Source organism: Gobio gobio (assembly GCF_949357685.1).
Source record: "Gobio gobio genome assembly, chromosome: 8".
Taxonomy (NCBI): Eukaryota; Metazoa; Chordata; class Actinopteri; order Cypriniformes; family Gobionidae; genus Gobio; species Gobio gobio.
The window spans coordinates 24,959,862-24,974,341 of record NC_137114.1 but is presented as its reverse complement, the minus strand read 5'-3'; the positions used below and the strand labels follow the sequence as shown (position 1 = coordinate 24,974,341).

Sequence of the window (14,480 nt, the reverse complement as noted above, 5' to 3'; positions counted from 1 at the left end):
ATGCCACGCTCAAAATTGCTTAAATCACCTTTCTTTCCCATTCTGACATTCAGTTTGGAGTTCAGGAGATTGTCTTGACCAGGACCACACCCCTAAATGCATTGAAGCAACTGCCATGTGATTGGTTGATTAGATAATTGCATTAATAAGAAATTGAACAGGTGTTCCTAATAATCCTTTAGGTGAGTGTATATGGGTTAGGCTATACGTATGGTGTTGTTGTTATGAAAAACTGTTATTATATAAATGATCATGTAGATGATAGGACAAAGAAAATAAGCATCAAAAAGACAGTAAACAAATTAATATTAATTCATTTACATAGTTTAATTAAAAATCATTGTCTCTTTGTCATTAATGTAATCCAGTACTACGAAAGCAGGTCTGAAAAAATCAAACCCAAGTCATTTTGTACATCCTTTAAAACAAGCAAGTAAAAATTCCATAATATTACACCCATTCATGGACAAACATTAAAACAGAAACAGAAAGCAAAGTAGCCCCAGCTAACAACTGAGTAACATTTTGTACCATGTGAATTACATTGATATCTGCGCAAAAGGAGATATCACAGACATATGCAAAATGTTCGTACTACATGAGCATTTATATATATATATAGTCTATACAAGATGTGTGTAGATACACACATATACACAAATAAAAACAAACACATACATGGACATGCAGTGCATGCATGTGCAAATATAGCTTTCTTTTATTTAATTAAATAACATATGCTTCCCAGAAGCATTTAAGAGCTTAGGTGTCCTATACATTGTATAAGATCATATAAAAGAATAAAATAATTAATTATAATACAAATAACAATAGTTACAATAAGATAATATTAAAAATTGACAAGCTAAAGGTACATTGGTAAGTTGATGACATTCCCGTTTGGGTTTATTACCCAGGCCAGGCAACTCTGCCCATTGTGCAAGAGGGCAAAGAGCTGCAGAAAGTTCTGAGGGTATTCAGAGTCACAGAACTGAGATTTCAGGTTCCAGAATGATAGCACGGCTCAAATTTTTGTTTCTGGACCCTCTGTGTGGATCGGCTGGAAGGAATTGCGAATACGAGCGGCTTCGGCGGCGCAAAGATGTCCAAATGATTTGTTATACCACTCCGGAGTTCTCCCCCTGAAAAGCAGTGCACAAAATGTGACCACACTGACATGCATTCATTTCTACAAACAAAGCAGTTACAGTCGAAGAATTCAACACTAGTTTTCCTTCATTGGTAGGTTTAGGGGTAGGGTTAGTGTAAATGTATAGAATAAACAGTTTGTACAGTATAAACATTATTGTGACTATGAAAAGTATGACTCAACCAGCTATATATACTCACTTCAGGTCCACTCTGCAGATGTGGGTGAGTCTAGACTTGCCAGAGCCACAAGGCTCCAGTAAGTAATTGGATTCCATCACAATAGCTCTGATGCCCCCTACAGGTAGACAGTCCTCATGCTCAATAGACACCGACACCAGAGAACACGTGCCCCGCGGCAGATCCGTCCTCCACGACCTGAGGACAAACATTGTAACTTTATACACAATTGCTGAAGTAAACAAAGTAATCAAAGTGTATAATTTAGACTTTTTAATTTAGGCTTTTATTCACATTTAAACACTGATCAGTGGACATAAACAGAAGCTCAACCGAACCTGCTTGACGAATGAGAACAAACCTCATTGGTTCTTGTAGAAGCTCAAACGTACTGTGTAACACAAGAATGAACCTCATTGGTTCTTGCTGAATCTCAAACGTGCAGCGTAACATGAGAATAAACCTCATTGGTTCTTGCTGAAGCTCAAACGTGCTGCGTAACACACAAGGACAATCCTCATTGGTTCTTGTTGAAGATCAAACCGGCTGCGTAACACAAGAATGAACCTTATTGGTTCTTGCTGAAGCTCAAACGTGCTGCTTAACAAACGAGAACAAACCTCATTGGTTCTTGCTGAAGCTCAAACGTACTGTGTAACACAAGAATGAACCCAGGGCTCTTAAGTTTTGAACTCAGTTCAGAGTGAGATTTTGGCGACGCCAGCAGGGGTTTAGGTGGGGACGAGGTTCTGATCTGAAAAATTTGTATAAATAAATAAATAATTATATTTTTTTTTATTTAATTCAACATTTCTGTGTGTGTGTGTGCATTAATTCTTGCATTTCTCTATTTTAAAGATGTTTTTTTTCTCCAGAATTTACTGTTGTAAATATAATTTATTCTGAAGCAATAGTCTCACCAGTGTTCAATCAGCTTAGAGCATAATAATATTAAAAATATTTAAATCTGCATATCTTTGATATTTTTACCTTTTATAAAGGGCATTTTCCCATAATTTTATTAAATATAGGCTGTGCTTCAGCTTTCATTTTATATTCTTAAATTTGATCTATAAATTAAATTAGAATAAGACACTGTAGGGCTGTTGCCAATCAAATTAAATAATTTACACTGAAAAATGTTATGAGATTGTTTTAAATATTTTTGAATATACAAATAAGAAATGTTGGAAAGAAAACATTAAACAAAACCACCAGTAGGTGGCAGTCTGTAAACGTTGTTGTTGCGGGAATATCTAAATCTTACCCGGAAACAGCAATGCTATTTTCTGATTGGCTGTTCGGTAGCTATATTTTTTATTTGATTGGCTGGTGCGTGGCAGGGCCTTCTGAACTCTATGTGGAACTCACTTGATTCCTCTAATAGCGGCGCAACTTCGTGGGCATTATCCTGGAAATTTCTCTGCGTGAGAAATACAAGGTGTGAACGGGTTGAAATGCGTGTGTCTCACGCCCAATGCGTGAGACTTGAGAGCCCTGTGAACCTCATTGGTTCTTGCTGAAGCTCAAGCGTGCTACGTAACACACAAGAACAAACCTCATTGGTTCTTGTTGAAGATCAAACATGCTGTGTAACATGAGAATGAACCTCTTTGGTTCTTGCTGAAGCTCAAACGTGCTGTGTAACATGAGAATGAACCTCATAGGTTCTCACACATCAAGTGAACATGCTTGAGCTTCCATTTACCACAACTCATGTGTGAGTAGATGAATGTTTATATGTGAATAAAAGCCTAAATTCAAAGTGCCAGTTGCGTCAAAGCGTCAAAGTGTCAATTGCATAGCTGTCGATGGAGGGACAAAAAAGATCTTAATTTGTGTTCAGAAGATGAATGAAAGTCTTATGGGTGAGTAATTAATGTCAGAATTGTTGGGTGAACTATCCCTATAATGCTAACAACAATGGAACCACTTATGTACCACTTAATAAACGTATTTCATTTCACAAAATAGGACGATGGTACTAGAGGATTACAAAAGCAACATTATAAGTGTGAAAATATAGCAAGCTAACACAGAGACTCAAACAGAATGGAAAGTCCCTGAAACATACAGACCTACAAACATACTTCACTTTAACCTTTCATTTCGTGATGAGTGATTTTTTTTTCTAAGAAAAGAATAGGAGAAATGCCAAGCGAGCTGGCAAAAGCTGTGAGAAGAGTGTTTGATCTCACACAGTAAAACAGAAGTGCAGAAGTGAATTGCATTGTTGTTGTCTACACTGGAACTACCTACAGTAGCCAAAGCACAAGAAACTCTTTTCCAAGGCCCATGTGAATCTAATGAAATACACCTTTGCATAAATATAATGTGCGATACACGGTTTGTTCAATAATAACGATTCACACGTGTTTACTGTACAACTCCTGTACGTCAATGCAATCATCTTTACCTTGATTACAATTTGCATCCATCAAAACTTTACTAGCAAGACAATGTTTTGCTTTATCCAGCCGAGAAACGTAGTTTGCATATCAGCTGGCCATACAGCGGTGGGATGTTTTGACGATCTGTTCAGTCTGTATTTCACACTTGCGCTCTTCAGAAACAATGACAGAATATAACAAAGCTATTGTTTTAAAGCTAAACAGACACTGGACTTAATCATTTACTGAAAACTGACCGCGAGTAACTCTAATTCTCTCTGCCATCTCTGATGTAATACGCCTGGTTTTCTTTACATTAGTGCTGTTTTGGACTGATTGTTTGAATGCATTCGCTTACTGGATAATTGGACTGAAAACTTTTCTGGAATGTAGCGCCTTGAAATGGTCTAATCGCAAACAGAGGAACAAAATCGGGTTATGGAGTTAGAACAGAAATTTCCAAAAGCTAAAAAACACACATACCCTATAGAATGATTTTTCCATGACTTGAATATTTTACAAATATATATGACATTCCCAGGTCTGGAACCCACCTGAGCACTACAAAGTCTCTGCTGGGATGTGGGGGCATACAGTTGAGGACATACTGGAACACTTCCGTTTGCCTGTCCAGGACCTCGCACACTTTCCAATTCATCAGATCCACGTCCCACAGGTGGCGTTCCCGAAGAACACGGTTCAGAACCACAGACGGAGGAGCCTCCACCTCCACCGAGACCCGCCAACGTCGCAAAGGGTTCCCATCTCCCACCTGGAGTTAAGCAAAAGCACTTTACTTAGTATTCACGAGTTCACACGTACAGGAAATCAGATATTGTAAAGTTGGCTTATTTGGCGTGCTCTGAGCTCGGAATTTGGCCCGAACCCAGAGTACTCCCCCTTTTTGACTGGGATAGGAACCAGCAAAGTATGAGGCAATGAGGGGGTGGAGGGATGCTGTGAAGCTGTCATGGGACAGATGTGAGGGACGGCTATATATACCGGCCTCGTCTTGCGCTGATTTGTGCACTATATTAATTAGTTTTATGTAATGTTTATGTTATGTGGTGCAAAAGCCTGAATTATCCATTCATACCTTCTTATAGGACAGCTCGGTGTTGCCGGTGCTCTGGCAGGACACCCAACCTTTGGCCTTTTCCCGTGATTCTTTGAGGAGACCCTGCAGTCTGGCCTCTGTGAACGCAGGCCAGGAGCCTTCATCTTCCCCCTCTTCCTCTTGATGTTGCCGCTTGCAGAGCTCCTCAATCGTGGGAGCCTGAAGCTCTGCCTCCACGTAAGAGTTCCGCGACTGCGTCACCATTTCATGTGGAATCTGATGGAAAAAATAAAACAATTTGTATTCCACAGTAGGGATAATTGAAAAGGCCAATAAAAAAATTGGGATTTTTACATAGACTGTGAGTGCATTGTGGGCATAATAGATTTGTCACATTCCGGTTATCGAAAGAAAGTATGTCAAGTTATCCTCATTTGAAATAGATGTGTGTTTGTGTCTCACCTCAAATAAGCGGTTGCACTCTGTGATCATGTGTGCCAGGCCCTGAGTGGCAGCCAGGTTTTCATTCAGGTCCTTTTGGTCTGGCCTCCCTGTAGCATACTTTTTCTGCATCTGCATAGCTCTGTAGACAAGAAAATAGTTAATTTAGTTAATAAACTTGTTATAAAATATATTTAAATATTTATTTATTATTACAATTTTTTAAAATAATACAATGTAATAATATTTGTAATGATTAAATAATAATTCAAATCAAAATAATTAAATTAAGTAATACATTAACCCATTATTATGTATCTTTATGTAGTGTTGCTTTAACACATCACCAACACATTCTTTTTAGATGGTACTAAATTGTATATATAATAGTAGATAAAATTGTATATAAAATAGTTAATATAATAGTTGTTGGTTTTTGTGTGTGTGTGTGTGTGTGTGTGTGTGTGTGTGTGTGTGTGTGTGTGTGTGTGTGTGTGTGTGTGTGTGTGTGTGTGTGTGTGTGTGTGTGTGTGTGTGTGTGTGTGTGTATGAATGTAGTGTTGAATTGTAATGTATAGTTGAAATGATGGCAATGAGTTTCTCCTTTATGGGGATAAGCTTTCTAACCTAACCTAACCATTGATAGTAGATATATGTGCTACCTTGGTGAAAGATTGTCCTTCTTCAGGATGTTGAGATGAAAAAGCGAAGGTGCCAAACACACTGCGATGTTCATGGGTGTCATTTGATTCTCTTGCACGGAAGTGACATCGCTCAGGAAGCAGAGCAGCGTTTGCAATACTTCCCTGTTTTCATCTGACATCAGCATGATGGCCGCCTGAACGGCCTGTAAGCGCTGCTCTTTGGGCACATCTAAAGAGAAAACGAGGATTAGATGAGTAAAGGAAGTATGTATTTCTCTTCCTGAATGCATGAGATGGATGTAGGAGAAGATTTGGGTCAGAGTTTGGGGATGGAGTGTTTCTTACATTGGTAAATGTGGAGGAAGGTTTCACCCAGTTTGCTGGTCAGAAGTGGCTCAGGCAGATCCCTAAAGAACTGTTTGACCATGTCGGCCACATCGTACGCAGACTGGTCTTCATAGTTGACGTCATCTGGAGAGCTCTCATTCATCTGTCTGAGAGCTTGGATACGAGACTTCACTCCCGACTTGCGAAAAAGACCCACCTGGGAAACAGAAGACAATTTTAAGTTAGACATATTAAATGTAAAGAAATTAAGTTGACTTATAAGATAATGGAAATGTAATGTGCACATACAGTATAATGTACATGTGCATTTAGAAGAATAATAACATTTACATGTAATTACTGTTTTCGGGTTGCCATTACATTTTTATACAGTTAAGCCACGTTTCCACTGTGGGAACTTTCCCCAGGAACTAGGGACTTTGGGGTGGTACTCGTGTGTTTCGATCACAGGAACCGTGGTCTAAATAAATTTCCAGGTAAAGATCTCCCTCTCAAAACGGCCCTGCTTGTAAGGTAGTACTTTTTTTAAGTTCAGGAACTTTCAGGGGTGGGACTTGGGCGCTGAACATGCTGATTGGTTGAGCTCACGCATTATTTTATTTCAACCTAAAAGTCTGTTGCGGTGCGTGTAGTAAGAGTCATTTGCTATTCAAATCAACAGTGGAGTATAAAAAATATGACAAATGGGCCGACAACAAGGGTCAGGCTTTATTTGCGGAGGAAGAAATCAAGAAAGTTGCACGCAGTCCTACGTCACCAGACTAATCTTCGCGGTACTTTAGACCGAGATGGAAACGTAGACAGTAGCAGGTCTGGGGGAAAAAAGTTCCTGGGACAAATTGTTCCGGGTAATTTTGGTGGAAACGGGGCTTAAAATTGTTGATTTGATGAGCCTGACTGACCTGATCAAGGCACTGGCTCCTGAGGTAGCGCAAAGCCTGCTGCACGCCAAGAGGCAGAGGCTGACCGAAGCGTTGCACATGCACAATAAGTGGAACCCCGAACACATTCTTATCTTTATAGTCTGGAACCTTCATCCTCTTCATAAACTTTGGCACAGACCTGAGAGACAAAGAATAACTTTTTTTATACCATATAACCTATTTCACAGTGGCATTTTTTATATTTCATGTTTTAAATGTAGTAAAGTCATCAATACAAATAAATTAAACAAGTTAAACATTAAAGCTTTGTATAAACAGAGAAGTTATCACAGTTTTATCAACAGCTGGCTGCTGTGACAATAATGACCAGTAGAGGGCACATGGGTTAGGATTTACTGGTACTCCCTCCTGAGCTAATCACAACACAACCACTTAGAGACTGAAGCTTTAAAATACAGTAAAACAGTAACATAAATCCCATAGGATCTGATTATTTTTAACAGATTCTTACCAGGTCCAGCCATGTTTGTTGGACATGGAGTACTTCTCCATAATGGCAGTGAGACGGAGCAAGGAAAATTTCTGTAGCAGACTAAGCTGGGCCGCAGACTGGCTGGAGATCTGGAGAGAGGCGACCGAATGGCTGAGGCGGTTGGAAATCTGGAAGCTCGGCCATCGCAAGCTAAACAAAGAGCAGGGAACCGTGTTAGGGATTTAAACCTGAGGACGAATGAATGGCTGACTTTGAGAACAACCACCTAAACCAGCATTTGGACAATGCTAAAACTACTACATAAAGGTTTTGTTGTACATACACATGCACACATCCAAATTCCAACCAGTCAACCAATTTGTATTTCTAATTAACTTCTGAATGCAACACATACTGTATATCATAGCATTGCTAGCTCTGAATCTTACCGCTTTGGTCTGGTAAGCGAAGCCCCGACACCAGAGTCTCTCCTTTCCCTCATTCCTGTGGATTCTGTTTCATTAAGCGACACCCCATCCCTATCTACATCACTGAGGGTAGCCTGACCCTCCAGAACTGAATGTCCCTCAAAGTCCAGCGTGATCTGGCTGGATGACTGCAGCTCCCTGTGTCTCTCTCCAATAAGATCAACTCGCTCCTTCCCTGCATTTTCACCATTGGGAAGTACATTCTTGGACCAGTGGTCCACAATCTGTTGCAGCCCATTAACATGCCGCAATATATCATCCAAATGTGGGAAAAGGTCTTCCTTTTCCAAGTCTATGAGGTCGCCAGTGCTTGCATAGAGGTGTGAGCCAGGTACGTTGTCGTAAATGCTGATCCGACTGCCTCGTGTGCAGCACTGCGTGATAGGGCGTGGTTCTTTGATGCTGGGTGGACGTTGGACATCCAAGTCCATGCTTGCCGAGTGCCAATTGATGGAGGTTGCCATTGAGGGTGAAAGACTCTCAATGGACAGAGCTTTGGGAAAGGTTCCAGGTTTGTGATCTTTAGGAATATGCACCACCAGGTCCTCGTAAGACCGGAACTCATTGCGGCGGTTCTGCTCGGCCACACGCTTACCCTGGACAAGACTGGAAAACACGTCCAAGTCCTCCAGGTACATTCCGCTCCGCTTGTGATTGGCTCGGTGGACGTTGCGTTCCTTCAGGTTTGGCGTACTGACGGCACTCCCACTGGACTGGCTGCTGCTCCCTTCGCTGCTGGATTGGGATGGCAACCCCATGCCGGAAGGTGGCTCCGCTAGACGCACGTCACAATTGATGATCTCCACACAACGGAGAGTTTTCACAGCCTGGGGTTCTTGTTGGAGAACTGGGGCACTTATAACAAGACTCCTATTCCCTCCGCCACCCATTGCTCCCCGTAGCTGCAAAGCCTCCATGCGGCGTAAGAACTCCTTAGCTCGTGTCCGTCCTCGCTTGCCGTGCTTTACAGGCAGTGAACTGTAGCTCGAAATATCTGAAGAGAGATGTGCCACACCTAGTGATGTGTGGTCTGGCATGGCTGCAGAGTCCGAGTAGGTGCGGCGCGAGCTATCAGAGTCTTCCGCGCTGTGTGCAGGAATACCTCCACTTCCACCGCTGCTCTCGCTGTGGAGTGAGGAGACCTCCGGCTCACTCACGTCTGTTAGAACACTCTCACTGCTGGTTGTTGTCCTCAGGGCAGAGTTCTCCCCGGAATTCTTGTTTTCCACACCCCTCAGCAGGCAGTCAATGTCTTGGAGCCTGGACCAGCGGCGACTGCTCCATTCAAAGGTCCATTTGTCACTGATGGCAAAGAGGTCATCTTCATCTGAGTCTTCGCTCTGCAAATCAACAAGGGAATGAATAAATATGTCATTCTTTTTTAATTAGCATACATTTTCCTTTACAAGGTTAGAATTTAAGCACAACACTTGAATACCACCCCAATCCTTTAAGAAAACTGTTTCTTTCACTCTCTCTTTTTTTCCCTTTTCCTTCTCCACAATCCAGAACCCCCAGTGGTAACAGTTTAGATTCACTCAAATGGCTTTTTCATGTTTTCAAAGGGCACATTCCTTCCTCTGTTAAATGATTACATAACCATCATGATATAACACAAAATATCAGTTTCTATTCAATATCTTTAGGTGGTACAATACTATACTTTAGGAAAGAAAGCAGAAATATCAATTCACACAAGACAATGCTAGTGGCTTTCTCATATATCAATCTTATTGTGATTTAAAAAAGGGTTGTAGTAGTTGTGGAACATTATATACATATATATAGCTTTTTACAGGCATGGGTTATCCTAATTCTAGCAGCAAAACCACCATTACATGAATTTGCTAGAACAATGCACATACTCTACCAATGTTGAAACGATGCATTACTTACTTTTTTCTTGGGAAGGTTTACGTCAAGTTTCATGGAGGCACACTTGTTCAGCGTATTCAGTCGCCTAAATGGGGGAAGAAAGTTATAGAAATTTAAAAAGCCTTTCCTACCAACTGGCTTTATCTTGCATTGCATATAGCAATGTGGACACAATATAATAATAATTTATAATATAATCAAGCTATAAGATCTATGGCCCTGCTATCCAACACTCGGCTCTGGTGAGCAGCAAACTAAATTAGGCACAATAATTGGCCAATGTCCTACTCTCACTCATGTATGCTTGCGTTTAATTGGCGAAAGCTTGCGAGCTGCAGTTGTCATGGTTTTCAATGGCCCTCAAGAGCATCTAATGTGGTGTTGATTCCACCTGCCACATAGTCACTCTTCCAGGTCTGAGAGGCCTGTTTTTACCCTCAAATTCAAAAGGTCGAACAAAAACCATTAGAGCTTGCTTTTTTTGATGCCATTCCCAAAACGTCCTGAAAATAGGTCTTTCTTTATCAGTCATTTGCGTGGTTCATCAAATATGAACAACTCTTTTAGGAAGAAAGTAAAGCAGCGTTTTGGGCTTTAGACAAAGTTGTGGACTCAAGCTTCTCCTTGAACTAGTCTCTTTGAATCACAGAGCACAAGTTTAAATTACAACCTTTCACAATAAAGGTCTTGAAGCAACACCGCAACATATCAATATTTCCAATAAAAAGTAAAAGAAAGTCTCTTTCTGGATCTGAAAGTGTGCGGGGAAGAGTTATTAGTTGTTAATGCTGTAAAGGGAAAGAAACGAATAATGTGGAAAAGATGACAACACATTGCGTGTCTCAAGCATGCATGGAATAATCATGACATTTTATGACTCTTTATATTGTTCAGTGGTCTGTGTGAGTGCCATGACAGCAAATGCTAAAGATATAAAACATGAATCGCAGAACACAGTCGATGTGTAATGTAGCAAACTGAAAGACATTGGCCATTGTCAATGCAATAAGACAAGGAATCACCATAAATGTTAACTTTGTTTTCATTTAATATATTTAAACAAAGTCTTTATTAACATAGTTTTTTATTGTGGTATCAAAATTTGAAGAATTTCAGTGGTTTTAGTATTGGTATTGACTGAATCACTGAATTATTGGTTTCACGACAACCCTATATTTGGCGTAAAAATATGAAGAGTTAACAGGGCTACTTTGATGACTTCCTGACAATCGATTAAACATGCCAAGTTATTAGTCCACTGATCAAGCAGCAAGTTTTTATCTGCAAAATGTAGAGAGCAAAGTGTCAGTAAGGTTAAAGATGTTAGCTTTGTCACTGGCACTTGCAAACATCCACAACTAACAAACTCCTCCGCGCTCTTACTGGGCATGCTAGAATTGTTTACTGAGCCGTTCCCCTCCGGGGGCTGTAGAAAAGTGAGAAGTCAGGGGGAGAGGTGGGAATGTCAGACATTGTTTCCCATACAACAGTAAACAGGTTTGGAATTTCGATGAGTTGCTTAAGGGTTGTTTAGAGTCACAGTAGACCAGCTTGAGTACGCCCCCCTTTGCCCCCAATGCTCTCCTACCGGGGTAGTCTCCAAGGAAACCAAAGTTACTGGAGGACTCTTTTCATCTTAATTTGGGAACTCAAATTCAGTGTCTAAACAAGAGGAAAAGCTAACTCATTGAGAACATTCTGTACTTTATTTCTGGGGAAACACAATGAGTGTAATTTACTTTATTTAGTCAGTAGTTGCTTTAATCATGTCATTATTTACTTCTGCATTACAAGAAGATTGACATGAGAAAAACGACTTATAAAACACACAACGACAACAATAAAAAAGAAGGACCTGTTGTCACTACTGATGACTATTTAAAAGCCATTGATTTGCCATTGCAATGTCTGTGAAGTGTTATAACCCTCAACCACTACAAAATTAATATTTTAAATAGAAATATTGTAGGAGTAGATCTAAATGAAATCCTGTAATTGCCGATTAGTTTATCACCATAAAAGTCATGAGTGATGACAAGGTCCTAAGAGTCCATTTTTCCAGAGTTGAAGTCCGGTGTAGTTTATCTTGTAATGCAGAGAAAATAATGTCATGATTAAAGCAATAACGGAGTCAATAAAGTTTGTAAATTACACTCATGTTTCCCAAGAAATACAGAAAGTACAGAATGTTTTTCCTTTTTAAAGATTCTGAAATTGAGAAGTTCATTAGTAGGGGTGTAACGGATCGCAGTTGACGGATCACGACCCACGGTTCGGCACGCACGTGACCCGCGGATTTATTGTGCTTTTTTTTTTTTTTTACTTGTGGATTAATCTGAATTGTTTAGCGATCGCAGACTAAAAGACAGTTTTTCTGCCGATATTGCTTTTTAAGTGATTTCGTTCCTTTAAAAAGAAACGGAGCATTATGGGAGCATTATGGGAGCATTTTGGCTTCCCCGTAAAATATAATGATGACGGAAGAAGGGTGTGGACAAAACTCTAACAGTATGTAGGCACTGTGGCACGAGAGAGCCGTATGAAAGTGGCGCATACATCGAGCATGGCACCTGCTGACGCCCGTTTCACACATACTCCGTTTGCGTATGCGGTGCGTATTTTTCCGTACCCATGTTAACGGATACAGCTTTCACTGCACGCAGCTTCGGTCCGTCAGTGCGTTCCAGCAGCGCGTATACAGCTGTGCTGATCGTTTCCGCACGTTGAGTCTATTTTTTGATGTGCTGGCGCTGAATTAAAGTGACAGCGCATCCGCATTAAAACAAACATGTATCGATGCGAAAATCTAGTAATTCCACCACAGATGCATATAATGCAAAGTCTACACTGTTTCAAAGTCAACACACAGCTTTTTACCTCGAGTAAAGCAAGGAAAACGGCCTTTAAGTAAACAAGAAGAAATAATGGATAGCACCTGTCCTTTCTTGGAGGTGGAAAAACAAAGTTCTTTATGACCTGCAGGATTTGTTGTAAAAAGATTTAAAAACGAAAGAAAAGCGTAAATTTTTATTTAAAACGTTTGTTATTTTAACATAGTCTATTGTCTGTTTTGCAATTTGCATGAGCAACGTAATATATACATCTAAAGTAGGTATTAGGCTATATAAATACAAAGTAATGAATTCAATAAAACATTGTTTAAGTGTAGTGCGTTTAAACATGATATCTATAAAATAGTGTATAGGCCTACAAAGAGAATTGCAATGCTGACAAGTGTGAGAGGTCTACTCTCTCCCTGAGAATGTTGACATCCTAATCTTTAAAAAAAAAAAAAAAAAATAGCTCAGGCCCATTTTCACGTCTCAGGTTGTTTTTAGTCAAATTTGATTTATTCAAATGGTTATTTATTTATTTTATTTTTGTTAACACCAAAAGTTCCTTGTTAACCTATAAACCATATAGGTTATGTTAACACCAAAAGTTTTCATGTAATAAATGAAAAGCAAATAAAAATAGTCTCCTCCCCCTTTTATTCTGATCCGAAAAATGATCCGATCCGTGACTCATGATCAGTAGTCGATCCGAACCGTGAGTTTTGTGATCCATTGCACCACTATTCATTAGGTTCAATGGTTTATTGACTATGGACTTTTTTGTTTAGGAAGTACACAGTCCTTACCGGCATAGAGGTTCCACAAGGTCTTTGTCCAAGAAGTCGTGGTCTTTCTTCACAGGAGAGATGTCAATTGGAAACTGAGAATCTGTAAAGAAACACAGGCATATCCCATTTCAACAATCAAGCTCATTCTAGTCAAATGCTAGAAAAAAACAGATGTCTTTCAGGGACCGTAATGATTTCCCTCTGATTCGTTAACAGGCCAATCTTGCATGTTCACAGTGAACACAGAGGAATTCAGGCGCCCACACTCTTAAAAAAAACCCTGACAACACATTCTTTCCAGAGCGATAGCCAAGGCAAAGAGAGTAGCTAACTTGTTTTAGACTTCCAGATGCTAATAAAGTGAGACAGGGTTTGCCCCCAAAAAACCAAGCTTGGCTTTGAGAAGCCATTACGTCTTCCACTTAGTATGGTGTCCAACTTATGTAACAGGGTGACTGGATCCAGACTAACATTCCTCTGGTACAATTAAATGTTTCATCATATTTTTTGCCTTTGCAGAACGACACAGAAGTAAAAACACAGATTCAGAGACAGTCACTGTGTTCCAGCATTTAAACGCTGGAAATTCCCAAACAACACTTGTAAAGAGATGCATTATGGGAAGATTCTATTCTGCGCTTTGATTTTGTGTCTGCCATTGAGATGACAATGTAGTATTAATATTTAAAATGAACAAAGAATGGATTGTATAATCGGATACCATTTTTTTTACATAATAAGTAGCAAATTTGTTCAATCAATGTCAAATATATATATAGTAATAGTGCCCCTATTATGCTTTTTTCCATTACTACCTTTCATACAGTGTGTAATATAACTGTTTGTGAATGTAAAAAGTTGTACAGTCTCACTTCCTGCATACCTATGTAACAATGCAACAAATTTGCATAATGCAAGCCCATGGTCTTA

General features: G+C 39.8%; 1 protein-coding gene across 4 annotated transcripts in view; it reads right to left on the bottom strand.

The window, feature by feature from the left end:
• Positions 1-303: 303 nt before the first annotated feature.
• Positions 304-14,480, bottom strand: part of stard13b (StAR related lipid transfer domain containing 13b) — a gene marked incomplete at its 5' end in the record, with an annotated part of 103,798 nt that continues 89,621 nt past the window's right edge. For all 4 annotated transcript variants that reach the window (XM_079823723.1, XM_079823725.1, XM_079823724.1 and 1 more), the window contains 12 exons: positions 304-1,142; positions 1,351-1,527; positions 4,274-4,491; positions 4,816-5,052; positions 5,239-5,359; positions 5,880-6,090; positions 6,207-6,405; positions 7,112-7,271; positions 7,605-7,775; positions 8,015-9,393; positions 9,950-10,013; positions 13,569-13,650. In XM_079823723.1, coding sequence (XP_079679849.1) covers positions 1,025-1,142; positions 1,351-1,527; positions 4,274-4,491; positions 4,816-5,052; positions 5,239-5,359; positions 5,880-6,090; positions 6,207-6,405; positions 7,112-7,271; positions 7,605-7,775; positions 8,015-9,393; positions 9,950-10,013; positions 13,569-13,650 — 3,137 coding nt within the window. In that variant the 3' untranslated portion in view covers positions 304-1,024. The remainder of the gene's footprint in view (positions 1,143-1,350; positions 1,528-4,273; positions 4,492-4,815; positions 5,053-5,238; positions 5,360-5,879; positions 6,091-6,206; positions 6,406-7,111; positions 7,272-7,604; positions 7,776-8,014; positions 9,394-9,949; positions 10,014-13,568; positions 13,651-14,480) is intronic.